Source organism: Panthera pardus, unplaced genomic scaffold, assembly GCF_024362965.1.
Source record: "Panthera pardus isolate Hobbes unplaced genomic scaffold, ASM2436296v1 HiC_scaffold_2, whole genome shotgun sequence".
Taxonomy (NCBI): Eukaryota; Metazoa; Chordata; class Mammalia; order Carnivora; family Felidae; genus Panthera; species Panthera pardus.
The window spans coordinates 41,782,367-41,809,324 of record NW_026526765.1 but is presented as its reverse complement, the minus strand read 5'-3'; the positions used below and the strand labels follow the sequence as shown (position 1 = coordinate 41,809,324).

Genomic DNA, 26,958 nt, shown 5'->3' with positions numbered 1-26,958 from the left:
CTCTGGAGACCACGCCTGCAGAGAGGCTGGAGGGAGTGGTGGGGATTGGTGGGGGGAGGGTTCACCTGCCACCAGGGCTTGGTGAAAATTCATCACATCAAAACAATGCCTCGAGAGCAGGCGAGGCCAGAGTACAGGCCGTTCTGGGGTGTGCAGGTGGCGGATCAATTGACTTCATGGCTGTGGAATTAGTTAGTTCATGGCCTAGGACCTCATGGGAATCAGTTCCTGTTTTTTCCTTCTTTTCTCTCCTTTGTTTCCCCAGCCAGCTCCACCCTCACAGCCACCTCTCCCAGTGGACAAAACCAGGAGGCCATCAGAAAACTTGGAACAATCAGTTCCTCTATTTCCCCCAAGGAGCTGAAGGAGGAAGTTTTTGGTAGAAAGGACGTAAAGGTTGATAAGGATCTCAGGGGGGTTCCTGGAAATCCAGTGGGGAACGCGAGGACAGAAGACAAGTTGGACAGCACCGACAGATGCATCTGAGGTTGAACAGAGCCCAACATTCAAATAACAGGAAAGGCCTTGCAGAGGGTCTGCAGTATGGAACCGATGTGGAATGAACACACCTGGGGCAGTCGTTATTCTGTGAATCAAAAAAATCAACAAGTCTACTATTAAAAAAAAAAAAAAAAAAAAGCAGATCATTTGGTTTGACAGTGGGACAGGATATGAAAACTTGGCACTGCTTTGAGAAAATCCGGAACGAACGTCCACTATAAATATAATGCCTAGAAAGAGGCCTGGCATACAGTCACAGCACGTTTGTACTGCTCTGTGGGTCACTGGACCTTCGTCCGTATTTCTGTTCTACCACTCAGGGGCTGTGTGGCTTTGAAAAAGTTACCCCACCTCTCTGGGCTCCGTTGCTTCATTTGTGAAATGAAGGGGCTATGTGGTAACTGAGAACACACCCCAGATCCGAGAGCCCAGGATTCTGTCATATGATTCCACTGATTTTCAACTTTTCAAATGAGACTGAGTTTTACGGAATTTCAAAACCAAAGTGTTATTAGTAGGGCCACCGAGGGCGATCTATTTAACATTTAAATATTTAAATTGTGAAATATATTATATATACAGAAGACAGTCAATATCCACGTACAGTTTATTTTTTTAATTATTATTATTTTGCTAGTGTTTATTTTTGACAGAGAGAGAGACAGACAGAGCAGGAGTGGGGGAGGGGCAGAGACAGAAGGAGACACAGAATCCGAAGCAGGCTCCAGGCTCCGAGCTGTCAGCACAGAGCCCGACGCGGGGCTCGAACTCACAGACCGCGAGATCATGACCTGAGCCGAAGTCGGACACTCAACCGACTGAGCCGCCCAGGCGCCCCAACGTATGGTGTAAAGAAGAAGAATAAAATACACTCCCAGGTAGCCGCTACCAAGTTATGAAATAGAACACTACCAGTGCGTTGGAAGACCGTTTGCACCTCCTAGAAGCATCCCCTTCCCATGTGGTCCCTAATTTGTGCGTTTGTCCTCCCCTTGCTTTTCTTTCCACTTTACCACCTCTGATGTACCCACAAATAACGCGTTGTTTAGTTCTGCCTTTTTGGAACTTTATATCGATGGAACCATACGGCATTTATTCTTCTGTGCTTGTGTCATACTCGGAGGATTATGTTTTTGAGATTCATCCACATCCATGCATGTAACTGCAGTTTTCATTCTCACTGCTGTGCTGTATGCCACTGTCCACATCATAACTGATCTACTTTGAAGGACATTTGAGCTCCTTGCAGTTTTGTTTTGTTTTGAAATATTGCTTTGAAAATTCCTGTATTTGCAAGGTGATGCCTTACCGTTTTCCAAAGAGTTTTTCCCATTTACATTCCCACCAGCAGTTTCCACTGATGGATATCATCACTGAAAGCTGATAATGGGTAGTCAACATGGTAGCTACAAAATGACATCTTATTGTGACTTTAAATTTCCTCTCCCTGATTATTAACCAAACTGGGAATCTTATGCTTTTTTTTAAAAATTGTATGTATTTATTTTGAGAGAGAGAGAATGAGTGACAGGAGGAGGGGCAGAGAGGGAGGGGAGAGAGAAAATCCGGAGCAGGCTCCTCCCTGTCAGCGCAGAGTCCGATGCAGGGCTCGAACTCATGAACCGTGAGGTTATGACCTGAGCTGAAATCAAGGGTCAGACGCTTGACTGACTGAGTCACCCAGGTGCCCCAAGAATCTTATTACATGTTTCTGGGCCATCTGTGTTTTCAAGGTTCATCCACGTAGGAGTATGTATCAGTATTTCATTCCTTCGTATTGCTGAATGATAGTGCACTACATTTTATTTACCCATTCATTGGTTGCTGGATATTTGAATTGTTTCCAATTTTTGACTTTGCGAATAACACTGCTATGAACTTTCATGCACAAGTCTTTGTGTGGGCATATATTTCTCTTTAGCATATATCTTCTGAATTTGACCTTGTTAAGGCATATGGTAACTCTACATTAAACCCCTAGAGAAACAGCAAGACTTTTCCACAGCAGCTACACATTTTGCATTCCCACCAGCAATGGATGAGGGTTCTGATTTCTCCGCATTCTTGCCAACGCTTGTATTATCTGTCTTTTTGAATATGGCCATCCTAGTGGGTGTGATGTGTGTCTCCTTGTGCTTTGATGTGCATTTCTCAGATGACTAATGACATTGAGCATTTTCCCATGAGTTTATTGGACGTTTATAGAACTTCTTTGGAGAAACCTGTATTCAGATCCTTCGCCCATCTTGAACTTAGATTATTTGTCTTTTTCTTAGTAAGTTGTAAGAATCCCTTATATAGTTTAGATACAAGTCCTTTACCTAGATGTAAGATTCACAAATTTCCTCTCCCATTTAGTGGGCTGACTTTTTACATGGTTAATGGTATATTTTGAAGCACAAAAGTGTTTAATTTTGATGACCTCTAACTCATCCGTTTTGATGACATCGAACTCATCATCACAGCCAAGAAGTCTTTGCCTAACTCAGGGTTGCAAAGACTTACTCTTATATTTTCTCCTAAGGGTTTTATAGTCTTAGCTCTTACCTGTAGGTTTTTGACTTATTTTGGGCTAATTTTTGTGTATGGTGTGAGGAGGGGGGGTCTATCTTCATTTTTTTTTTTTTTTTTTTGCATATGTGTATCTAGTTTTCCTACCATCACTTGTTGCAGACTGTTCTTTCCCTATAGAATTGTCCTGATAGCCTTGTTGAAAATCAGTTGACCTTAAATCTAATGGCTTATTTCTGCTCTCTCAGTTCTATTGATCTATGTCTATCCATGTGCTAATACCACATTGTCTTGTTTTTTGTTGCTTTGTAGTAAGTTTTACAAGTGGGAAGTTTGAGTCGTCCAGCTTGGTTCTTCTTTTTTAGGCTTGCTTTGGCTATTCTACATCCCCTACGGTTCCATATTAATTTTACAATCAGCTTGTCAATTTCTTTAAAGAAGCCAGCTGGGATTTCTATGGGGACTGCATTTGTTATGAATTGAATAGTGTCCTCCCCCAAATTTATCTTTTGAAGCCCTAACTCCCAGTGGGTAGGGGGTATTGAGGAGATAATTAGGTTTAGGTGAGATCATGAGGGTGGGACCCTCATTATGAGATTAGTGTTGTTATTAGAAGAGACACCAGCAAGCTTTCCTTCTCTTTTTCCGACATGTGAGGACACGGTAAGAAGATGGCTGTCTGCAGTCCAAGAAGGGAGCTCTGACCACAACCCAACATGTTGGCACCTTGATATTGGACTTCCAGCCTCTGGAACAGTGAGACAACAAACTTGTGTTGGTTAAGCCACTCAATCTATGGTATTTTGTTGGGAATAAATACTAAGTAAGCTAAGATAGCATCAAATCTATAGATCAATCTGAAGAACACTGCCATCTTAACAATATTAAGACCTCAGATCCATGAACACGAGATTTCATTTATTTAGATCCTTTTAAATATTTTGTAACTGTCAGAGTATAAATTTTGTACTTTTGTTAAAGTTATTCCTACATATTTTATTTTTGATACGATTGTCACTGGCATTGCTTTCTCAATTTCATTTTCAGATTGTCCATTGCAAGTGTATAGACAAAGAATTGATTTTGGTATACTGATCTTTTACCCTGCAACCTTGCTGAACTTATTTATTTCTAATAGTTTTTTAGTGCCTATGTTAAGATCATGCCACGTGCATAGAGAAATAATCTTACCTTTTCTTTTTCAACCTGGATGTCTTTTATTTCACTTTCTTGTATAACTGACCCAACATGAACCTACAGTACAATGCTGAATGGGAGTAGTGAGAGCAAACATCCTCTTCCTACTTTTGATTTTACAGGCAGGCAAGCGGTCTTTCACCATTAAGTATGACGTTGGTTATGGGTTTGCCTTTGTTCTTGAAAGATACTTTGGCTGAATACCTAATTCTTCATTTATAGTTATTTCTTTCAGTACAGACAGGTATCATTTCACTGTTCTCTGGTTTTCTTGTTGCTACTAACATGCGGGCTGTCAGTCTACTTACCATTCATGTGCAGATGATCTATTTCTTCTCTTGGATGTTTTTAAGATCATCTTCTGCCTTTGGTAATCTGCAGTTCATTCTGATGATGTAAGTATTTTCTATTTTTCTAGCGGGATTTCTTAAGTTTCTGGATCCAAGGATTTGTATCTTTGAACAGTTCTGGAAACTTCAGAGCTGTCATGTCTCCAAATACTGTCTTCCCACTCATGTGTTCTGTTACATATCTCTAGAGCTCTGATTGGATGTACGTCAAACCTCTTCACTATTTTCTCCGTGTATGAACTTCTCTTTTATTTTTACTACCTTCTTATATTTCTGGGCTATATGGATATACCTTTTTCTTGGCTAAATCTTACAGCTTATTAAATTCTCTCCAGCAACACCTAATCTGCCATATAATCCATACACTGACTTTCTAATTTCAAATATTACATATTTTTATTTTGAAGTTTTGTGTCTTTTTTTAAATCTGTTGAGGCACTGGTTACAATGTGTTGTGTCCTGCTCATTTTTTATGGCCCTTCTCCCCTACTTAAATGTATTGAATCTAGTCATTACATAATGTCAGAAAATACTAATTTATGAAGTCTTTAAGGTCCTGATTCTTCTTTACATTGCTTTTGCTGGTAGTTATGCCATTATGATTGGAATGAGTTACTCATTTTGCTAATAATGTTATCTGAGGGAGTTTTTTGAGGTCTGGAGTAAAGCTGAGTTCCTCCAAAGAGGACTATCATTTGCTTCTGCCATTTACCAAATGTAGGATCACTTTCTTTTAAATTCTGGGGGCGCCTGGGTGGCTCAGTCGGTTAAGCCTTTGACTTCAGCTCAGGTCATGATCTTGCTGTTCCCGAGTTCAAGCCCCGCATCAGGCTCTGTGCTGACAGCTCGGAGCCTGGAGCCAGTTTCAGATTCTGTGTCTTCCTCTCTCTCTCTCTCTCTCTCTCTCTCTCTCTCTCTCTCTCTCTTTCTCTCTGCCCTTCCCATGCTTCTCTCTCTCTCTCTCTCTCTCTCAAAAACATTAAAAAAATTAAAAAAGAATTTAAATGATGTTACACTTTTTAAAAATTTATGCCAAATATATAGCATGAATATAGAACATGAATCCATGTTAAAGGTGGATTATGGACAGACATTTTGATAAAAGCTTTATTCTCTACCCAGTGCCAAAGTTGGTACAGACAAGTTTTGTTGCTGTCTCCTTCTCCACTTTATTTCTCATCCACCCATACAATGAGAGTAAGATTTTCATAGGGGAAAATCTCAGCTTTACTCAGAGGTCTCCTATTAGATTTCTACTCAGACCAGGCTCTAACCTCTACCTGTCCATGATCCACATAGCCATCAAGGCAAGAGCTCAAGGTCTCCAAGGTTTAGGGGATTAAATATGGCTTTGGAAGTCACATCAGGACTTCTGCTTTTATTTTTGTTTTTCACCTCTGCAGGTTCTTTCCTTTCATGTCAGCACAGTAGGGCACGGTAAAAGAGTTGTAAGAAAAATTCATAGAGATTTTAACTTTTTCAAATGCGGCTATTTAAGGTAACTAGTCTCTATAACTGGTTACTGCTGGAAGCAAAAATCCTCTCATTTGTTTCACTTCTAAGCCAGCTGACATTGAAAACAGTCAGAAAAGTAAATTTATTTTTTTCTTTAAAATCTCCATGAAAGGAGATTCCATAACCGCCCTGTGGTGGATTGTCAAAATGGCCAAATTCTTCCTTTCTCTGCCTTCATGCTCTTGACATCTGCAAATCCTCCCACAAAAGGCAAAGCTTATCTCCCTACAATCTTGAAGCTGGGTTGGCCATTTGACTCGTTTTGGCCAATGGGACATTAGCAAGCAGGAAGCATGCCGAGACTCAGACGGGTCTCGCTTATTGAAGCTTGCTCTCCTGTCCTTGGAACTCTGAGACCACCATGCAGAGGAGTCCAGGCCAGGCTGCTGGAGGACAAGAAGCCATATGCAGGCACCCAGCTCAACAGCCTGGCAACCACTGCCAGCTGACCCACCGATATCATGAGGCGAGCGGCGATACGGAGGGCCAGCGCAGACTGGAAGAACGGCCCTGCCAACCGAGCGAATCACGAGCTAAATAAAAAATTATTTTACACTGGCAAATTTTGGTGTAAGCAAAAGGTAACTAATACACTTGCTTAAGAATACAACTGCACCGTGCTAGCTCAAACCTCCCGAGAACAATTTTATTGTCTGCACCCTCTGTCCTGCCTCGGTTTCTAGGGGATGTAACAATGGTCACTCACCAAGACACTTTTGCAGGTCAGCTTGCACTAAAGGGACTTGCCAATTCACACTATAGAATTTAAACCATGTCAATTAAAATATACTCCATGTATGCTTCCGTACAAAAAATTAGGGCATGTGAGTATGTTTATTCGCTGAGTTTATTTGCTCAGTGCGGCGTGTAGTTAGATCCTGAGGAAGAGATCCAGAGTTTTTCTCGACGGCAGGGGAAGTCAATCTCAGACACATGAGACTGAGGTTGGAAGCAGTTACTAAAACGAAAAGATCCGAGGTTTCGTTTGGCCTCAAATTCAGTCTATGTCAATGGTGTGAAGTGGCTCCTCAGGAGGTCAATTCGACATCAGTCATATTCACAGAAATGTTGCCCTTGCTGTAGCTGGCGGACCTTGAGAGCCGTGGTCTGTTCTGGGCGCTATGTTTTCAGAATGATACTGACAAACCGGAATGGATCAAGGAGAAAGACTCCACGATGATGATACAATTTGGAATTTAAGGGTCCATAGGATCAATTTAAGGATCTATAATCAGGCACGGGGAGCCCTAGCTGCTACAAGCATGTGAATAGCAGTCACGGTTGTAAGGCAAACACGAAGCGCTCATCGGACTTCATAAGGGCGGATCTAGAACCAACAGGTGCCACGTTAACTCTTTGGGGCCGAACATTTTATAACCCACAGGGCCGTCCAACCTCAGATTGGCTGCGCTGTGGAACAGGAAGCTTGGATGAGGCATTCAAGCAGTGGAGGCTGGGGAGGCATCTGTCAGGGACGATGGGGAAGGGAGTGTTGCCCTGCTTGGGCCAGATGCGTCTCTGGGCTCTGTCAGCAGAGTTTCTCTTCCTTCCTGCTGCTGGTTATCCTGCTTCTTTAGGAACTGATGGCTCCTAAGGGTTCAGAGGTAACCCAACATCCGTCTGCCCCCAAACTACAGACCTTAGTGAAGTCATAATGGACCTTCTCCTCTGTTAAACTTAACCTTTGAGGATTGCCACATTGTTACAGAACAGGTGCTCGACTCAGCGCCATGCTGACTTTCAGCCAGGACTGCTTACTCTTTCATTCACTCTCAGATTGATTTATAGGCACAAGACAGGATTTCTTTCCAGAACTGTAAGTTAAGCTTGCGGGATTGCCTTTTTCCTTCCGGGTCAGCGCTACCACTCTGAGGTCACCAGCTTCCCTCTCTCCCCAACGTCCCGACTCTTCTGTCCCCTCTTCACTTCACGCTGCCTATGGGAGAGTTCTCATAACAGGCGCAAGGAAAGTTTCTTTGGGCCCGTATAGGTATCTCAGCAGCCTGTGTTCACTCTGCCCACCCCTGTGGCATGTCCTGGGGGGGGGGGGGTGACACCAGGGCCTGCAATCTGACAAGGGGGTTGGGAGTCTGGGTCTCCTACCTTGACAGGTGAAGCATCTGATGTGGAAGTGGTTATTGTGGACACGAACCACTTCCCCTTTGCAGGTGTCTCCACATCGGTAGCACTGGATGACATTGGAGCTGCCTCGGGGATTGTAAGGATTCTGCTGATAAGGAACTGTAGAAAGAAACAAAGAGATCACCATCCAGAAGGCCCTTGCTCTTTAGAAACTCTGCTAGAAGACACTGTCCTAATCCTAACTGGGAGAAAAAGCAGAAAGGGAAGTAATTAGCTGAGTACCTTCAATACATCATCAGGGCTGCACCTGCCAAGCTCGGGCATCATGAGAAGGTGAGTGGCATTGAGACGTGAGTCCATAGATCTCCTTAAGCAGGCAGAGACTTAAGAGTGAGCATAACCTTTCCTCGCAATAATAGTGGCCAAATTCGTGGAAAAAAAAAAAAAGTAAAAGAGGAAGTCGAGTACTTCAAGAAATACCATTTCTTTGGTGATTTCTGGACCAAAACCAGGCCCCGAACTTCTCAAAGAGAATTTGGGTCCTGCGATTGACACGGGTCTCAAAGAAATGGGTGACCGACCCTGCCTCCAATCGGCCTTTGAGTTAAGCAAGTGACACCCTCTCACTGGGCCTCTTGTTTTGACATCTGTAAAATGAGGGTAGTCAGTGGTAGCACAGACTTTGTGTAACAAAGAGGCATAAAGGGGAGGCACTGTAGTTTGGAAGGAGGTTGATGAGGGGACGCCTCTTAAGGCTGCCTTTGAGTGGCAGTTTCCGTAACATTGAGAAAACATCAGAAGTATCTAATGAAGAAAAAGGATCTGGCAGAGAGGACAAAGGGGCTGAAGTCACTGGAGGCTGGGCATTTAACAATACTGCAGAGCTCTGCTAGCCTCTGGGTCTATTGTTCTCTTGCTCAGACGTTCTCATGGCCACTTTTCTAGATCTCCCGTCCCTGAGATATACTTTGCTTAACCATTCTAAAATCTGGTCATCTGATTAGAATAATTTTGTTTGTTTGTTTATTCTAAGCACCTGCTTCATTCAGGGTTGGAAGGGATATTGACAGCTCTCTGGTCCACTCATTATGTATACGCTGTTGACATAGCTTTGCCAATGAGGAGTCAAATCTCTCTTGTAGAAAGCCCCTAGGGGGACTGGGAGAGAATTCCTCAATTCTCAAACTTGAAGCAACAGTCTAAAATCTTTTGCTCATATCTTATTAGGAGGAGGCTCACTCTTGTCCTGGCTATGAAGATGACCACCTGATTGGAGGGGAATTGATGTCTATCATTGAGACATATCGATTTATTGCCTACAATTTGAACAAAAGTGTTATAAGTCACGCAAACCTTGCACTGAAAAGGGACTTAGAGATCACTTGATTCAGGGCTTCCTGACCTAGGGCCGTAGTTGTTAATGGCTGTTGGCTGAAATTTGAATCTTTTATTCTAGGCACATGAAGGGTGGCCCGTGCTGTCTTGCTTGGCAATGAAATGTGAATGGGAAGTGTGTGTGTCACTTTCAATTGGAAGCCCTATGAGCCAGTTGGTGCCTTTTCCATAGCCCAGCAACCAGTGAAACCCCAGATGGTGTGCAGGATGCATCAGCTTGGGTTCCTGACTGGGGAGTCATGGAGCAGAGCTCCAAGGCTAACCCAGGATGAACATCTATTGTGAGCAAGGAGGAATTTTGTTGTCATTGCCTTGTTACTGCAGCATATCCTGACAGAGGCACCTGGGGTCTAGTATTTCTAATTAAATATAAAATTTGGTGTTAGGTACACTATCCCACAGCTTTCTCCAGATTCTCAAAGATGATCTTTGTAACTGATCTCATCTGCTTCCTCCTTTTGAAGATAAGAAACAGGAAAGTGGGACTTTCAATTATCGTTCACTTACAGGTACCCTGAACTCCCGGTGCACCTTAGGGCAAAAAGCTGGTTGCTGAGCCCTGAAAGTGTTGCCTCGGACAAGTTTGCCATCTGAGGCAGGAGAATATCCTTTTCCCAATCTTTTTCTCGAGTTCATGCTCCTTATCCAACTTGTTTCCCGTCTTAAACTTAAGACAAAAGTTAAGTGAGTTAATTAGTTAACTAAATCATTAATTAACTCATTAAACCGGTCAATACATGTAAAGCATTTCAAAAAGCACATGAAATGCTCCGCAAATGTTCACCGGTACCATGATCATCACATCCTCCCCACAGCTCAGAGCAATCCTTTCCCACCCCCAGAATGTCCATATGCATTCATCCTGTTTCCTTTTCTTCTTTTTCTGATTCTTGTTCACCATCCCTGGAAAATATCCCACTCTCCCCTCTCCCACCAATCTGTGGGGGAAAAAAAACCACGTAGATTCTATTTACTTGAGCACTGAAGTGATCCACCATTGTCGAGGGAAACAAATCTATGAGTCTGAAAATCAAGTAAGTACCAACAGGATAATCATTACCAATAGGGATGAGAGGTCTCAAAAGTATCCCAAAGTCCCTCCAGATGCTCTGTACTGATTTTCACCTACCTCTTCTAATTTAACCTGCCTTCCTGCTCAAGAACCAACTTCCAAGATCAATTAGATTTTCCCCGATTTGATTTTCTAGGGAAATTTATTTGTGATCATGGTCCTCAGTCAAAACTCAGTCTTTGAACCACTCAGATAAAAAGGCGTAAAATCAGAGTGAGGGGACGGATTGAGAAAATGGGTCTTCTGGCGGGGGGGGGCAGAGTTACTGATGGGCTCCCCCCCACCCCCCAACCCTGCTGCTTCCCTCAGGATGAGGGTGCCGCTTTGGTGATGCTGACAGGCTGGAAACCTACAAATGTCTGATGTTTGTAAATAATCCCATAAATAGAAATGCAGGCATCGCGGGTGTGAGTTCTTCCAGATTGCTGATGTAAATAAACTGTGATTATAAAAGGGCAGCGGTGTAGCAAGATTTGATCTTTGAGATGTGTGAAGATCTTTCCTTATCTAGATAGTGCCAACAGGAACTCTAGGGGTCAAGGAGGCTATGCTGACATATGCCATATCTGCTCCTGCCCGGAAAGCATCCTCGGGTGATTACATCCACAACGTAATCTAACCTGATTCTGTGCACGTAGGTGTGTATGGAGGGGTCATTTCTTCCCACCAATCTACACCCCTCCAAAAAAAAAACACATTAAAATTTTATTGTTGATTTTCTGCTGGGTATCATTTCCACTAATTTTCATCTCAGAAAGTACTACAAAATCAGTCATGTGACTTACAACATTTGTCTTATGGGCAAATGTCCCTTGAATTCCAAATTGACTTTTACCTGAATTTTTGAACTGCCTATCCCTGGGAGCAACATTTTACAGCGACCATGAGCCTCAAAGGACATTAACTCTGCTCACTGGTGGAATAATCCATGAAGTTACCAGTTTAGATATATGGATCATGTGATTTGTTTCTCAAATGCGTGCAGGGAATCTCTGGCTTCTGTTTAATGTTATTTGGCCAATAAAGGGCACCTAGGAGAGGCATTCTCCCTTCCTAGTCCGTAAGCAGTGTTGTCCAGTAGATTTCTGAGTATGGAACTATTCTGCATTTACATCGTCCAATGTAATAACTACTAGCCATATGTGGCTGTTGGGCACTTGAAATGTGGCTACCATGACAGAGGTATTGAATTTTTAATTTTATTTCTTTTTAATTAATACAAATTTACATTTAAATAGCCACATGTGGCTAGCGGCACCATTATTGGACATTACAGCTTTATAGACCCACAAACGGACACCAGGCAATGAGGATGGGGTGGGGGAGGGGGGTTGGAAAGAAATTAAATCTAGCTGAATCTTATTTATATAAAAATAACATTTATATAAAAATAACACGTACCAATTAGTTCAGGAATACCGCCTCAGACTTAGATTATTCCTTTTCACCCTTGAAGAGTTTTAAAGTTGTACTTAAAAGCAGTTTGCAATAGGAGCCAATGACACACACACATTCACCCATCCTGAATTTGATCTGGAAACAAAATCTTCTGAGCAATGAAATAAATACTATTTTTTTTTTTAAGTCACAATGTTTTAGGCACCGCGAGACTGAACAATCTTAATTTTTCCAAGAACAAGGGCAAAAAAAGTCAACTGGCAAAAGGCTGTCAGAGTAATTTTTTAAGACAGAAAACCAGCTGGTCAATGCCTTCGAGACGAAAATTGAAGGTTCTGAAAAATGAAGTCGTCTTTCACATGCATAGCAAATCTTTAAGCGCGATGGGGAAATACAACTTAATTCCGCGATGAAGTTTGCACGTGAAGCTCTCCCCAAATGTGACAAAGATAATTTAAAAGTGTTGGAGCACAACAGCACCTCGGGAGGGGAGGGGTGGCCGGCCTCCTGGCAAGTTTAAAGGAGACAGTGAGTTGAACTGAGCAGGAAACAAGCTGAGCATCCAATTAGTCCATCAGGCTTTCCCTCCCTCCCTCTGGCCATCCTTTTTTTTTTTTTTTTTTTTTAAATCTTAGGTGCTTCTCTCTCATAGATAGTGTGTGGGTGGCCTGGGTTCCAATTCCCTCCCTGTTCTTACCTGGTTCTACCATCTTGGACAAATCCTCCCTCTGTAATCAATGAGGGGCTTGGACAAAATGATCTGCAAGATTCCCTCCAATTAAAATCTGGCTCTGGCTCTGTGTGTCCTTTTCCGTGCTTCCTTCTCCCTCCCCCCCTCCACCCCCCTTCTCTCCCTGAACTGGTCTCGACTTTTAAACTAGACCGCGTTGTCTGTCATTAAATGAGTCTCTTTCAAAAGCAGATGATGGCGTGATTGCCCTCTCCCAAACACCCTGACCTAAGTTTTGTTCTCCTTACTGATGCGGTACCTGCACAATTTGCCTTCCTCCCCTGAGGGTTGCCTGACCTTGTAGATAACAACTTGCCTACATTCTAATTGAGTCGTCTTTAAAATCGTCTTTAAAAGGCAGGAGCACCTATGCTATCCTGGGGCATAATGAAAAGAGTGAGGGAACTGGCTTGGAGACAGTACAACTGTGAATCACTGGCTGGAAGTGTAATAAAAACAGTGGAGCTTCTGGGTGAATGGTGCAACATCGAGCAGGGAATCAACCGGTTCAGAAATGAGCTTGCAACCGCCCCGGGCCCAGGAAAATAACCGATGGCAGGAGCTGTCACACGTCTGCTCCCCACGGCCTCATTAGGGCCCAGAGTACCCGGGGTGTGTTCACAGGTATTTCCTAAATACCGAGGAGGAGCTCCGACTGTGGATCCAGGCATTTCATGGGTAGAAAGCAGTTGCCTGAAAGCTTAGGGTGGGGTCTGTATAGAAAAGTATCTGGCATTTTACAACAGGATCCTTGAATTTGATGTGGGGGTTGAATCAGGGCCTGCAGCCCTGATCCCGTTTCCTGGGGTAAGGCCACAGAGACGTAGGATCCTTGCATTGAGGCACAGAGGTTAAGGGTGTGGACGCTGGAGTCAGGAAGGCTGAGTTTCTATTCTAGCCCTGCTGCCTGCCGGCTGTGTGACCTTGAACAAGTTAAGGGCGTGACACCTGTCTCAGTTTGCTCATCTCTAGAGTGGGAATAATTCAGGTCATCGGTGAGTATTATATCACTTAAATTATATAGAAGTGCTGAGTACACAGCTTGCATGTAACTCGGGCGTGGTAAATACAAGCAATAATTAATATTAAAAGATCTCTGGGGGGCACCTGGGTGGCTCAGTGGGTTGAGCGTCTGACTTCGGCCCAGGTGATGATCTCAGGGTTCGCGAGTTCAAGCCCCGGGTCAGGCTCTGTGCTGACAGCTCGGAGTCTGGAGCCTGCTTCGGATTCTGTGTCTCCTTCTCTCTCTGCCCTTTCCCAGCTTACGCTCTCTTTCTCTCTCTGTCAAAAATAAATAAACTTAAAAAAATTTAAAGGATCTCTGAAGCCACACGCTCCCATCTCCAACTCAGTATAGGAACTTTTTCTGAATGGCTCCTGTCACTTGCTACCGAGTTGGGTTCAGACATTGTCAAATCCATTTTTAGACCAGTCCAACTTGGGCAAAGGTCTTCTGGTTTTTTCCCTCCCTCCTGGGAAGGGAAGGGTGGCGCCCTGGCTGCCGCCTGTTCCCCACCTTAGAGGCTCCTCCTCTTTCTCCCCCCATCTCCGAGCTGTCTGTGTACGGGTTTCCGTGGGCTGTAGAGGTGGGTGGTTGACACGCTTTTGATGTACCCTGAAGAGGAATGTGTGAATTGGGTGTTTCCTGTGGTGGGAACAGAGGCTATGATCTGCGCTTTCCTGGGGCGGTGTATTTTGGGCACATCTGCTGTTCCCTGGGGGACGCGTTGGCACGTCAGTTGTGTGTGCATACTGAGAATCGGTGAGTGATTTGTTTTCTGGAAACTCTGTAGGGAGACCGCGAGGGCTGCTTTCCCGTAGCGCAGAAGGGCCACGCGTGTGCCCCCTCATGGCGTCATTACACCTGTGTTCATCGCGTGACTCCCTGGGGCCGGTCAGAGCGGAAGAGGACTGGGAGGTGACCTCATACACTAGACTGTGAGCTGCATGAGGGCAGGGACCACGGGTGTCTTGTTGGCCAGTGTACTATTGTGTGCCACGTACGTGAGTGCTCAAAAGTATTTGGTGGATAAATTAAAGAGCGAATAAAATGAGTCCCTTGGTTTCATTTAACAAATGAGAAGGCTGAGGCCCGGAGGGAGGGGAGAGAACTTAGGCTTGCTTGCGTCAGTGTCTGAGGGTGTGTGTTCTAGAATAACAGGATAAGAGAGGCAACCCGGAGAGTGGCCCCAGGGTCACCGAAAGGTGGGGGAGGGAGTTCACAGACACAGAAGAATAAATTTCCAGAAATCTGGAGTCGTGCTGAGGCTTAGCATTAGCCCAGGTGGGCCGACGGGGGTTGGGGGGGGGGGGTGGGGTCAGTGGTCTAAGATGCAGAAGCATAAGGGGACAGTTCGGAAAGAAGCTGGACAAAACAGCATGGCTGAATGCCCAAGGAAAGGCCTGGAAGGATAAGAGATAGCAGTGAGAGAGCGGTTACTCTGTCAGAAACTGTGCTCAGCCATATGCATACTCCATCTCACTGAGTTTTCGAGTTCAGGAGGGGGACCTTATTAATATCCCTCTTTTACAGATGCGGAAACTGAGGCCCGAAGAGCTGAGGTCACTCGCCCAAGGCCACACCGTTAGTATGGCAGCAGGACCTGAACCTAGGCAGTTCTCACCACGATGCTTTACTGCCTGCCATGCACCAGTGCCAACACGGCTCCCTCTGGGGAGGGAGTGAGCTTGGGGGAGGCTACAAAGGGCATCTAATTACTCCCCAGACAGTAATCATCCATCCCTTGTCTAGCCGATTTCCAATGTGCACATAAATTTCACACAGATTTAAGAATAACGTTTGGAGGGTACAGCCCAGGAAACTGGGCATGGTAACGCAGCATCTGTGGCCAAGGATGAAGACGCCATGATGGTTGCCCCCTCCCCCCTCCCCCCCCCCCCCCAAAACGAGCGGATGGCAGCCTTGAGCCACTTCTCCGGCACGAGAGGGGCAGCCCGACAGGTGTGGGTGTTGGGTCCCTCAGAGAGGCAGGCTCTGCAGGTGCTGGCAGCTGTCACAGAGCAGAGGCAGGGGCGCTCTGGGAAACCCCCAGTCCCTGCACAGATGGCCCGGCCTGGCCCCACTTTCCCATGTCAGCAGGTCGGTAACACGGTCTGTCACCCCAAGACGACATTATAAAAGCCTTGCTGCAACAGAAACTCTTCCTCAGCCTCTCTCTGCCAGGCTCGTCAGCGTGTTCCGTGGTCATGGCGGGGAGCTGGCAACATGGCCGCGCCACCTTCTTCAGAAGTATGTTGTCAGGACATGTGTCAGAACGGCACGCTCTTGGCCAGACAGGCTGCTCTTGCCTGACAGCCAGCTGCCACGCTCCAGCTCCAGCAGCAAGAGTCTGTCTAGACTCAAATGGCTCTTTACCTCAGCGAGGTCCCAGGCGAGGAGCCTGGACCTCAAGTCCATGACTGGAGTGATGGATTCTTCACTTGTTGGTCAAGTCACTTGATAAAATGAGAATTGTGGATTTTTATTGAGTTGCTAAATTCGGAAAGCTGGTCCCGAAACAATATCATAGAATTAACTTTCTGCTCATTTCTATGTTAATCTTATGATAAGAAAGAAAGAAAGAAAGAAAGAAAGAAAGAAAGAAAGAAAGGAGGAAAGACAGAAAGGAGGGAGGAAAAAAAGAAAGAAATGAGGGAGGAAAGAAAGAAAGAAAGGAGGAAAGAAAGAAAGAAAGAAAGAAAGAAAGAAAGAAAGAAAGGAGGGAGGAAAGAAAGAAAGAAAGGAGGGAAGAAAGAAAGAAAGAAAGAAAGAAAAGGAGGAAAGAAAGAAAGAAAGAAAGAAAGAAAGAAAGAAAGAAAGAAAAGAAAGAAAAGAAAGGAGGGAGGAAAGAAAGAAAGAAAGGAGGAAAGAAAGAAAGGAAGAAAGAAAGAAAGAAAGAAAAAAAGAAAGAAAACCCATATACTTCTGACTAAATTCAATAAAACACTTCAAGATTAAAAAACAACAACAATAAAAGCCCTCAATTCTTTCTTTTAAGTCAGCTTGGTTCCTATTTCAGCATAAGCAGAAACTCAACATAAGCAGATGGCCAGCATGTACCCCCATCCTGCTCTTCACTGGGGTTGCGTTGGGGGGCTCAGCCCAGAGGGGCAGCACGGGGCCTCTCTCTAAGGAGTCAAATAGATCTGTGTTCTCATTTCTTTCCCGCAGATTCTCCTCCCCACCTCTGGGCCAGGGAATCATTTTGTTAGCTGGGGGTAAAGGAGTGCTTTTTGCTCTCTCTAATTTACACTTTCTCTAGAATGTTTAGCTTTGTAGTGGATCCTTCCTGTTCTAAGGGCACAAACTTTTGAAATTCAAAAGCCAGGAAGTGACCTCTTTTGTCTCTGCCTCCTGCTGCCCATCCTGGCCCTGAGGCCTCCTTCACTGAATGAAGGGAAGGAGCAGGAGGGCTGGGTGAAGGAAGTACCAGTTAATATTTCAAGACTATCATCTTGCTGCACTTGGGCACGGGGTTCTAAAAATACGATCTACAGAGCTGGGTATGAATGGCTGAGAAGTAGTTGAGAGTTGCTGCAGGAGGGGGAAATCCCTAGGGTGTTTGGCATTTGTCCCGCTTGGAGGTGGCTCCTGTCAATCAACACCACGTCTCTTGTCATTGCTGACTCTGTCCCTCATATCTTTACCAAGCCCCCAATCAGGGACACTGAAGGGCTGTGAGAAGAGCTAAACGCTAACATGAACTGGGCAATCACTAGGTGCCAGGCCCTGTGCTAAGTTCTTCAGACCTACTATCTCACTGAATTCTCAAGCCCCACGAGACAGATACCCTAGGATCCCTCTTCTATCCAAGGGCAATCTGAGGCACAGAGAGGTTAATTAATTGGCCTGAATTCACACCACATGCAGACATTGGAGCTAGGATTCAGGCAGGCATTGGAGGTCTAGAAGAGGCTTGATTTTGCCTCCTAGTGTATCCCGAGGGAAAGAAGGGGACCTGGCCCGCCAGGCAATCCCAACAAGCATAATGGTTGTCTTGCCCTGGGGCCTCGAGGCACCCTTTCCAGCATCTCTACAAGCTTATCTGAGAACACTATTTGGGTTGCTTCCGAGGCCCTGGAAACCATGTCGGAAATAGAGGAACTCCAGGAAGGTACCAATTGTCTTTGTGCTATGAGTGACTCAGTCCCTTGGCCTCCGAGCCAGAGGTTTTAATACTTATACAATGTTTGCTTCCTGAGACTGGCAGGCCATCAGGCTCTGACAGACTGTTGGGAAATGCAAGGAACATCAGCTGTCACCCGGGCTCCCCTTGACTTATGGGTTTTCAGCATCAGAAGGGAAGGCATATAGAAAATATCTCATCTAGAGCTTTCCTTTTTTTTTTTTTTTTTTTTTTTTTTTTTAAAGCTTCAAACTTGAAATGATGAAATGGCCTCTAGGTTGTACGGATTCATTGCAAACCATGCCTGGAATGCAAACACGCGGTGACCTGGGAGTTATTCAGGGAAATCCCCTAGACCAGGGGATGCTTGCGTTGGATGGGGCTCCCAGACACGCTTTATTTGCACGGCGCGGTGTTTGTTTTTAAATCCTTCCACATCACCATGGCTCCCACCTCTTCCTTTTGCCTCACCCCTGGCCAGCTTCTCTCCCACACTGCCAGGCACTTGAAGGCACTGGCGTTGTGATCACCGCCCAGGGCCCACACAGCTGCTGTGACTGAAGTGATGTAGGGTCTGACGCGCCACCTACTTGTGACCCCCTCTCTCTCCAAGCTAGCCCTCAGGATGGACACCTTCCTTAGGCTCCTTCTCCTCCACATTTTACAGATGCAGCATGCAGCCCTGAGGCTCCGTGAGGGGAGGAGCTCGCTCAGGGTCTCTGCCACCCTGGTCACATCAGATGTTCTCCAGCAGGGAGATGTTCTCCCTTCTGATCAGGGACCGTTTGCCCAAGAACAGGCCAAAGTGAGGTACAAGTGACACCAAAGCCATCCCAAGCAGCTTCGGTGCTCAGGGGGCAGAGGTCCCCCAAAGCCCCCTCTTTGGTGTCCAGAGTGCTTGCCTCACTGCTCCAAGTTCAACAGGGCTCTCCTGGATGACCTTGGCCATCGTCCATTCACCTGCAGGCGCGCTTACTACACAATAGCACCCCCCACCCCCCCTCACCCCCCCAATCTGGGCTGTCAGACCTTCCTTTCCCCAGGCTGGGAGGATGGCTCACCATGGGTCTACTGTGTCTCATCTGCTCCTTCCCTCCCTCTTTCTTTCTTTATCTCTCAGTCCCTCTCTCCTTCTGCCTTTCTTCCCCCTCCCCACCTTCCCCCTTTCTTCCTTCCTCCTCTGTCTTACCAAGATTTCTGTTAATATCTGGTTCTTCCCTGGGAGACGGAACCAGTTATTTTTTGTGAGGCCTCAGGCAGGACACGCCCCATTCCTGGGTTACTGTTTTCCCATCTATAAAGGAAAAGGTTTGCATTCTTGGATGTCTCAGTTTCCTTTCGGAGCCAATATGCTATGCATATTAAACACAAGTGCAACACAAAATGCCTTCAGGGGCCAGGCAGGTAATGTCAGTGCAAAATCAATCCAAGGGGATCAAACTGACAAGATTGGCTCACCTAATGGAGAAGAAGCTGCTAGGCCCCAGGGGATTATTGTCCTGCAAAAACCTGTTAAGGTCCCAAAAAGGCGTATCTGTGGCGGGATATATTCTGCCTGTGGGCCACCAGTTTGGGATCCCTGCATCCAGGCAGATAGATGACCACAAAGTCACTTCCAATTACCGTCTGAGAAGTCACATGCACACCATATGCCTGTAGGATCTGGAAGAGTAGAATATTCCTAAAATGAGGTCTTGCAGAGCCCCAGGCTGGATAAGGGAGCACCATATAAGCATGTCAATCTCAAGGTCCTGGCTACATTACTTCCTCAGGGACGGGCATGGGTTTTCAATTTTTCTGACCATGAACCACTAGAAGAAATTACTTTTGCAAAATGACCCAATACACAAATACGTGAAACAAAATTTTTGCAAACAAGACTTATTTTTAGTACACATGATATGTACTGATCTTTTCTTTCTCTATTCCATTCCATTTGAATACTTCATGCTATTTCATTAAAAAATGTTGCTTGCCACCCAGTAATATGTATAAGTTCAGAGATGAAAAGAATGATGAAGATCATTCTAGGTTTGCACTGTCCCACAGGCTAATCATTCTTTAAATGTGGCCAAATTAAAATCAGTTAAGTAAAATTAAAAATCCGGTTTCCCAGTCACACTAGCCATATTTTAAGTACTCATGTGGCCACATATGGCAAGTGGCAATTGTATTGGACAGCAGAAATAGAACATCGTCATTAGTGCAGAAAGTTCTATTAGGTGTCTTTACAACAAGCCTCGCGGTTTTGCCAAGAAAAGAGACCAAGGCCCATGGCCCTTCAGAGAGAGAGATCTGAAATTGCGGACGTATGGGTTGGGGACAAATGGAGGTAGCCTCAAAGATGTCTGCCAGGGTCACACGAGGAATCAGGGTGAAGAGTGGGCCCTTGCAGGTGTATCTTCACTATGGGACCTGCAACTCAAAGGCCACATCTGCAGTCCACAGGTGAGGTGGTTGGATTAGACTCTTAACCTTCACAGAAAAACAGAAGCAAATTTTCATGGCTCTAGGTGGTATTTATGGAGTAGTTTCTGTGAGCTGGAGCAAAAATGGGCTATGGAACCTGTCAGATCTGAGTTCAAATCAGCCTTTTCCTCTCGCAAGCTGTATGAGATCGAGCAAAGTGCTATGCCACTGAGCCTCAGTTTCCTGATCTGTAAACTGGGAATGGTATATTTGCCTTTCAGAATTTTTGAATGGAGCAGAGGTGGCGTAAATGGCTCCTTTCTTCCTGGAAGTGCTTTGTGCCATATCATCTGGTATATTGCAAGTGCTAAGCCAAAGCTTGCTGTAATGATAACGATAACAGCAATAATAATAGCAAAGCTAAATATTGTGGAGATGTACAGATAAAGTAAATACATCTCCTACTCTATAGGAAATTCCACGATGGAGTAGGGAAGTTTTTTTTATTTTATTGCATCTTTTTAAAGATATGTTTTTAACGTTTTATTTATTTTTGAGAGAGAGAGAGCACAAGCAGGAGCAGGCGAGGGACAGAGAGAGAGAGAGAGAGGGGAACAGAAGATCCGAAGCGGACTCTGTGCTGACAGCAGCAAACCGGTGTGGGGCTGGAACTCATAAACTGCGAGATCATGACCTGAGCTGAAGTCAGAGGCTTAACCATCTGAGCCACCCAGATGCCCCTAAATTTATTAAAATTAAGTTTATTTATTTTGAGAGAGAGAGTGAGTGGGGGAGGGGCAGAGAGAGAGAGAGAGAGAGAGGGAATCCTAAGCAGGCTCTGAGTGGCAGCATGGAGCCTGACACCAGGCTCGAACTCATGAGATCATGACCCAGCTGAGACCAAGAGTGGGTGGCTTAACTGACTGAACCACCCAGGCACCCCTTTTATTACTGCGTCTTTAATGCCAAACCCAGTCCCTGGGGACTAGTAGGCACTCAATTCATACTTGCCAAATAACAAATAATGAAAATATGTCCCTAAATGCTACAGCCTAGAATTTCTTAAAAGAATCAGAGAGGTCTAAAAATGGGGTGCTGACAATCTTACCAATTATTTCTGATTGAAAAGGGGAGGGGAAAGAAAGACAACAACTGAGGACGGGGCATTTTGTACTTTAAAGTAGGTTGTTGACACATGGTTATCTGGGATGAAGAAGTCAAGACACGGTAAGTAACCAAGAAAGAGAATAAAACGACTAAAAGATAATTAGGGGGAAAGATGAATACATTTCCTTCGGAGAGAAAAGGTTTTATAAAAACAAAGATCCTCTCCCCGCCCCCCCCCTTCCCCAAATCAATGGGCAAAAGTTGCTTTTCTTTTTTTTTACCTTCAGGAAACAAAGCATTGTTCAGAGTTTAAAGTTGAATCTGTTTATCCAGGGGGATGCGGGGGCAATGTTTACTTTCTGTGCGTATCAGCAAGTAGTTCTCAATTACGGTTTGGCCCGTGCAGACTGCCCTGCAAACAGCTTTTCCCGGCCGCAATGTAGCGGACATCTGTTGTTTTGCTTGCTCAGCATCTGTTTGGCTTCTTCTGGCAACACAACCCCGTTTTCCCGTGGGGAACCCGCTCTGTGGGGTTTGGGTGGGCTGACCCTCTTCCAACGCGGGGTCGGGAAGGAGCCCGGGCCGGCCAGTCAAGAGAACCCCAATTCTCTCCCACGTGACTGGCAGGCACGTGACCACGTCATCTCCGGGGATTTCTACAGGAGCTCTCCCAGAAGCCATCTGGGTTGCTAAGCTAGGGGAAGGCGGTCCGGGGCTCCCGATGCCATCTCGCCCCCCATGTTGGGACAGCCTAGTAGATAGGGATGGAAGGAGAGGATGAACAGATCCCCTGAATCTATCACCTGAGTCTGTGGATCCAGATGGGCCCGAAGCCAGCGGCACATCTGAGCTTCCCAATTATACGCACCAATATAGCACAGTCTTTTTCTAAAACAATTATGAGTGAGCTTGAGTTGTGGTTTCGTCACATGCAGCCGACTACTTTATGTCTTAATTAATCACAGTTTTCCCTCTAAATCATAATCTGCCATCGATTTAAGTTAAACACATTCCAGGACCATTTCATGCCAGACCTCGTGTATGTGACGTGATCCCGGCATCTCGCTGAGGGCACAAGGATGGATGAGGTGGACACGGTCCCCTGTCCTCGTGTGACTCACACTCCAGCAGGGAAAATAGTGGGCAAAGTGCTCCAAGAGAGGAAGAGGAGTCCGTAGCAGGCACCACTGCTGCGGTCTCAACGGCCATTAGTCTCTTCATCTGCTAACAGAACCTCCCTCTCCTGCAGGAAACCCATTTTTGTTTATCCTCCCCTGAGCAGCCATGTCTTTGTCTTTCCTAGACCTGGGGAGGGAGTCCTTATTGGTGAAACTGGCTCTCATAACCTCATTCCTTTGCCAGCTGATTGACCCAGGCAGAGGCACGTGATGGACTCCTGGTCGAAGAGACAGGAGGGGAGGTCAGGTGGAAGCCCAAGGTTTTCCTTGCCCTTCTCAGCCTCTGGACGTTTTTGTCCGCCTTGGACGCTGGAACTGCAGTCCTGCCTCCTGCAACGGATCCTGAGGGGGGCCACCTACACTGTAAAGAATCTGGGTGCTTGAGGAGGCTGCTGAGCCTTTAAATCGACCTGCGTGGATCTGCTATCACCCCTCTCCTCCTCTGGCCTTTCTCTTCTATGAAACAGACATGGCTGGATTCTTGAAGCTACTTTTAGTTGGGGGCTGTCCCGTATGGCTGCAGGCACTCTACGGAACCAAGGGTGCTATGCTAAGGAGCCTCTGAGCAGTCGAGGAAGGTTTCTGGAGCCACTCTGGAGATGAAAAAGTTAGCCAAGCAGAGGTGAGGTGAGACAAGGTGGGTGTGGAAGTCAGTGGTGGAAGTGAAACTGGAATGATGTCTTCATGGCGGTGCTTTTTGCTGGATGTTTCTCAAAGTGATCAGCCAACCGCCTGCTTCGGAATCACCTGGGGAGGGGGTGTGGATTATCAAAATACAGATTCCTGGGCTTTACCCCATACCTACTGAATCAGACTTTACGTTTTAAACAAGCTCCTCTGGAGATTCTTTTCTTAAAAGACCGAGAGCCCTTGGGTTAGTGACTAGAAGACTCGCCTACTCTTTGGCACCGCGATGAGAATGTTAGAAATCTTGATATCTGATACTAGTGCACATCAAAAGTGTTGTCACAGATAGATTTATGCCAATATCCTTCTGAGTATTACAAAGTGTATTTTCTCCGATGTGTTTGCCAATCTTCACAGATGTTTAAAAGTCAGCTGGCAATGAAATGATGTCCTAATACAAATAGATTAGCCTCCTCTTAATTCATTAAACCCTTTTCTTTTCTAAAGCTGTCATTTCTCTTAGGAAGAGCTGTTTCTGGTCTGTTATTAGAGCTATCACCCCCCTGCCCCCCCCATCAGGCAGAGATGAACAGTGGTGGCTGCGTGGGCAGAGAGATGAGCAAAGGTGTTTCCTCTCTCTCTAGTGTATTCTGAGGAATGTGCTTTGAGGTCTCAGAACCAGCTTGTCACGTTGGCACTTGTCCAAACCAGAGTCGGTTCTTGGACACGATGAACCCTGAAACTCGTGGGTTCGTGGAAACTCTCATAGTCTACCCATTACCAAGACACATAGATGGATCCTTTACCGGGCTCCCCAGTTCAGCCTTTTCCCTCCATCTCTCCCCTGGCTTCCATCACTTTCCTACCACACATCTTTCCTAGATCAGTGGCTCTCAACGACGGGCAATTCCCTGATCCCCCTGACCCTACACACGGGGCGGGGGGGTCATTTCAGTGTCTTGACTGAATTTTAGCTCGTGTTTTTGGATTCCACGGCAGAGTCAGGACTAGAATCCAGGACTTCTGATGCCAAGTCTAGTGTTCATGCCATGGCCGCAGGATCCACGGTACCAGAAAAAAGACCTGAACTTAGGAGAGTGGACGGGATGGGATGAAATGGAAATGGGCAGTGCAGGCAGAAGAGTCAAGCAGACTGCACGAGCAGGGAGGGGGCTTGGTAGCTGGAGGTACAATACACTTGGCTAGAACGGCATACACAGAGAGCACAGTGCGTTTAGATCTCAAGAGCAGCTGCTCAAAAGTCCAGGAGCCCACAGAATCCGGTTTAACGTGAGTTAATTTGAACTAAGAGCTCCTGCAAATACAATCTTAAGGAGGGGATTAAAATTCTGCACCATTGTAGCTCAAAAGCAGCCATAGACAATAGGAAAATGAATGAACATGGCTGCGTTCCAATAAAACTTTATTTACGAAGATAGGCAGTGGGCCGGAATTAACCTTCGAGCCACAGCTTGCCCACCCCTGCTACAGACTCATTCAGTGGGCTAGCCGAAGTGTGTGTGGCTATGCTCAGCGTCCTGATGCCACCCATGTTTCAAAGCCAGCTCAGAGGTTGTCTGGCTGGGTATTAGACTAGATGATTTTAAAGCTCCCTAGCCACTATGAGATTCAAGGATGCTTTGGCCTGATTTTACCTCAAGGATAGAGAGGTAGAATCTCCACCTCCAATTCAAGCTATGTTTGGAATGGAAACTATCCGCCAACAAAATGCCTCCAATTGTAATTGCCAGTTCTATAACTGAGCATATGTTGGTGGAAGCTTCAATTCATAGTGAGCCAGTTAAAATGCAAGGAAGGGACAGCTAGCAGATCTTTCGAGTTAAGAGTCCAGGCTGTTAATTACTTCTGTAAAAGAAATACATAAACATGCAGATGGCAACTGTAGTAAATATGATCATCTACATATAAATATCAAACTCCAACCCACTCCTCGAGGCCTATCTCGTATGCAACACACTTCTAGAAATTCTTCCAGATTCTCCCCTCACTCTCCTCTAAATATGAGCTCTCTTCTTTAAAAACTCATGGCATATACTCCTTATGACTAAGCAGTGGTTCTCAAACTTGAGCAGGCATCACAATCCCTAAATGTCTTGTCAAAAGACAGATTGCTGGGCCCCAATGCCCCGGTTTTCCATCGAATAGGTCTGGCGTGAGGCTGAGAATTTGCATTTCTAATGAGTTCCCTTGTGATGCTCCTGCTGCTGGTCAGGGGACCACCACTGACCTAGAACATTTTCTAAACTATAATGGCGTTATTTGTGCTTGCTTTCTTCCCCTTAGCAGATTTTAAATTGCTTGAGGAGAAATGCTACAGCCTAGAGGATTCTTGCGGGTCCTCGCCAAACATCTAGACACGCCCGTGGGATGAGGTGAGGAGTTAAGTTTCTGGTCAGGATGAACTTGACAGCTGTTTCCTACAACAGGTATTTCTTGAGCCCACAAAGAAGGCAAATGCAACAGACATGTTCCCAAGAAGTAACTAGGAGCCAGTACAGGAAATTTCTGTGGCTAAACCACGCTGTAATAGAAATCACAACATGGTCAAGTTCAACATTCTGGTGGAAGACCAAAACCCAAATGAAATCCATCAAATGGTTATGTAACTTTTCCTATACACAATGTGGTTACTGGGTAGGGGTGGGTGGGTGTGTGTGTCGGGGGGGACGCACAATGACAAATACCAGAAACACTAAAGCTCAGCTCAATACCCTTTGTAAGGAATCAAAAAATAAAAGCACGTTGGGGATCAGAATGTGGCTTTATTTGGAGTCAGGGTCTTTAAGGAGGTGATTAGGTTAAAATGAAGCCATTAGGGTAGGCTCTAACCTAATAGACTGATGTCCTTATAAGAAGAGGAGATCAGGGCAGAAGCATGCACGTGGCGATGTGAAGGCACAGGAAGAAGACAGCCGTCCACAAGCCAAGGAGAGAGGCCTCCGGAGAAACCAACCCTGATGACCCCTCGATCTCCGACTTCGAGCCTCCAGAGCTATCGTAAGATAGATTTCTGTTGTTTAAGCCACCCACGTGGGGTATTTTGTTAGGGTAGCCCAAGCAAACTTATATAGGTTCCACAGCAGTATTTTAAATAATATAAAGGGTATAAAAGCTGCCAGGGAATCAAGATTATGCAATGCCCCTAGAGTACAATATGCCCTGCACCACCTCAGCCCTAACATCTCTTGCCTGGAGGATCCCAGCAAGTCCACACCGGACCTTCTCCTCACCCACTCTCCACACAGTAGCCACAGAGATGCTTTCAAAATGCAAATCTGATGACGCTTCACCTTGACTCCCACCACCGCCAATGGCATTTAACACCATTCAGTGGCTTCACTTGACCTTTGGGATAGAGCCAGACTGCCTGCCATGGTCTGCAAGGCCCTGCGTGGCCCGGTCCCTGCCAGCTCCCCCCATCTCTTCCCAGACCCTTTTCCCCTCTGGCAGTGCATGATAGCCACACTGGCTTTCTTTCTTTTTCCTCAAATGCATCCTGATCTTTCTCAACACCAGAGACTCCCAGTCTGAAACAGACACGCCAGAGGGGCTTCTGCATTCGGACGGGTGACATTTCCTGGAAAACGCATCTTGAGGCAGATGGCTTCCGGCAGGAAGAAGTCCTGACTGCTCTTGCCCCACTGCCTTTGTCAGGCTAGTCACCAGCAGAAATCATCCAAAGAGCAGCTGAAAAGTGTCAGAGCTTTGAGGAAGGGGCACAGTAAAAGATGAGGCCTAC

General features: G+C 45.7%; 1 protein-coding gene across 9 annotated transcripts in view; it reads right to left on the bottom strand.

Annotated features, from left to right (window-relative positions):
• ABLIM3 (actin binding LIM protein family member 3) overlaps window positions 1-26,958 on the bottom strand; it is a 111,025-nt gene that overhangs the window by 64,352 nt on the left and 19,715 nt on the right. For all 9 annotated transcript variants that reach the window (XR_008423703.1, XR_008423707.1, XR_008423705.1 and 6 more), the window contains one exon: window positions 8,178-8,315. Coding sequence is in view for 1 of the 9 variants with exons in the window: in XM_053907014.1 (XP_053762989.1) it covers window positions 8,178-8,315 (138 nt within the window). In the remaining 8 variants the exon portion in view is untranslated. The remainder of the gene's footprint in view (window positions 1-8,177; window positions 8,316-26,958) is intronic.